Source organism: Bison bison, unplaced genomic scaffold (assembly GCF_000754665.1).
Source record: "Bison bison bison isolate TAMUID 2011002044 unplaced genomic scaffold, Bison_UMD1.0 scf7180017864034, whole genome shotgun sequence".
NCBI classification, from domain to species: Eukaryota; Metazoa; Chordata; class Mammalia; order Artiodactyla; family Bovidae; genus Bison; species Bison bison.
Window position 1 is genome coordinate 3865889 of NW_011494606.1, and position 1626 is coordinate 3867514.

At 46.4% G+C, this 1626-nt stretch overlaps 1 protein-coding gene across 1 annotated transcript in view; it reads right to left on the reverse strand.

Moving 5' to 3' along the window:
- FEM1B (fem-1 homolog b (C. elegans)) overlaps positions 1-1620 on the reverse strand; it is a 16876-nt gene extending 15256 nt beyond the window's left edge. The window contains exon 1 of the mRNA XM_010834509.1: positions 1276-1620. Coding sequence (XP_010832811.1) covers positions 1276-1523 — 248 coding nt within the window. The 5' untranslated portion in view covers positions 1524-1620. The remainder of the gene's footprint in view (positions 1-1275) is intronic.
- Between the last annotated feature and the right edge of the window lie 6 nt (positions 1621-1626).

Sequence of the window (1626 nt, forward strand, 5' to 3'; positions counted from 1 at the left end):
TTAACCACCACTCACAGGATATCATTTCAGTAAAATGTAATACTCTGGAACTATTTTCCTCTCATCTGAAACAGAAGAAAAAGCTCTTCTTATTTCAACTTAAAAAAAAAATCAATCAAAATTCAACAATGCCCTAGTCAACTCAAAGAAGAATTGTTTTTTTCAATCAGGTTTTATCCAAGCCGTATTCAATTATCAAAACTAAAGATACGTATCTTTACGCTTGGATCACATCTACCTCAAAAGAAGAAAACGCTAGAAGAGCTTACCTACTGACACAAGTCAACAAAAACAAATGCAATCAATGAAGTAAAATCTCCATGAAATTGTAATCTGTGAAACAGGTTATAACCATCCACACAGAAAAGATGTCAAACCTGACAATTCTGCATTCAACAATATGACACCTCAAAATATGTACAATTCAACCTAAATGGCAAATTTTAACTATGACAATATGCATTTTTGCACTCCCCACGTGGAATAACAGTAAATTATCAAGCTTCCCCAGAAGATGATGGGATAACAGTAATTTTAAAATGGCATCATGTTCTACACCAGGTCCTATGCTATTTTCGCAGCCAACATCTCTCTTCCCAGCAATGTGTAAGTCAGAATCATGGCTGGGGATGTCTGGCTGCGTGACAATCCGCCAAGAGGCTGAAGCTGCTGCTGGTTCTAGGGGCTTATTTTGACATTAAGGTCCCATAACCAACTAAGGGCTTTATCAGACACTCGAAGAGCTAAAAATTGGACGGTCAAATAATTCATCAATCAGAGGTTTCCAATGTCAGTTGCTGACCTTGTTAATTTCTGATCTCGGTTACAACCCCAGGCCTGACAGAGGGAAAACCTGAAACGCCGCTAGCTCCTCCATACTGCTTGTTCATACACCATCTAGCAGAGCACTGGTTTTTGCCTGCGTGCTCAGTCGTGTCCAACTATTTGCGACCCCATTCACTGGAGCCCGCCAGGCTCCTCTGTCCATGGGATTTCCCAAGCAAGAATACTGCAGAATACCTATTAGATATTAAGACAGAGGGTGTGGCTATTTACCTATAGAGGGAATAAGGGGTAGCGGCGATAAGGATGGGCAGCAAAACATGGAATGGAGTATCCGCCCTAGAAGATGAAGTGGTTATTAATGCGGCAGGGCAGGAGATGCAAAAATGGGAGAAGTGATACCTCCATGAAGTTAAAGAGTGGGACGGGAAGATCCATGAGGTGGTAGGTTCGCATGCGTTAGAGAGGAGGCAGGAGCTGGGGTGTACCTACCCGTCGAAGCGGACGGTGCCAGTTTGCTGAGTCTGCACCCGGTAATGTTCTAACAGCAAGCGCACCACCTTAGCGTGCCCATTGCGAGCTGCGATGATGAGGGGCGTGGACCGCTGCCCTCCCTGCTGGCTGACATAGCCAAGCAAATAGCGGATGTCGCTTTCAGACCGGTTGAGAAGCAAGGCGGCCAGAGTCAGAACCTTGCCCTCGCTGGCCGCCTTGTAAACATAGCCAGCCAGGCCCTCCATGGCCGCCGCCAACTCCAACACCCGTTTGGTCGCCACTGCTGCTGCTGCCTTGCGCCCCCGGAGGCCGCGCTCGCCAGCGCTTGAAAACTGGGCCCTCACAGCC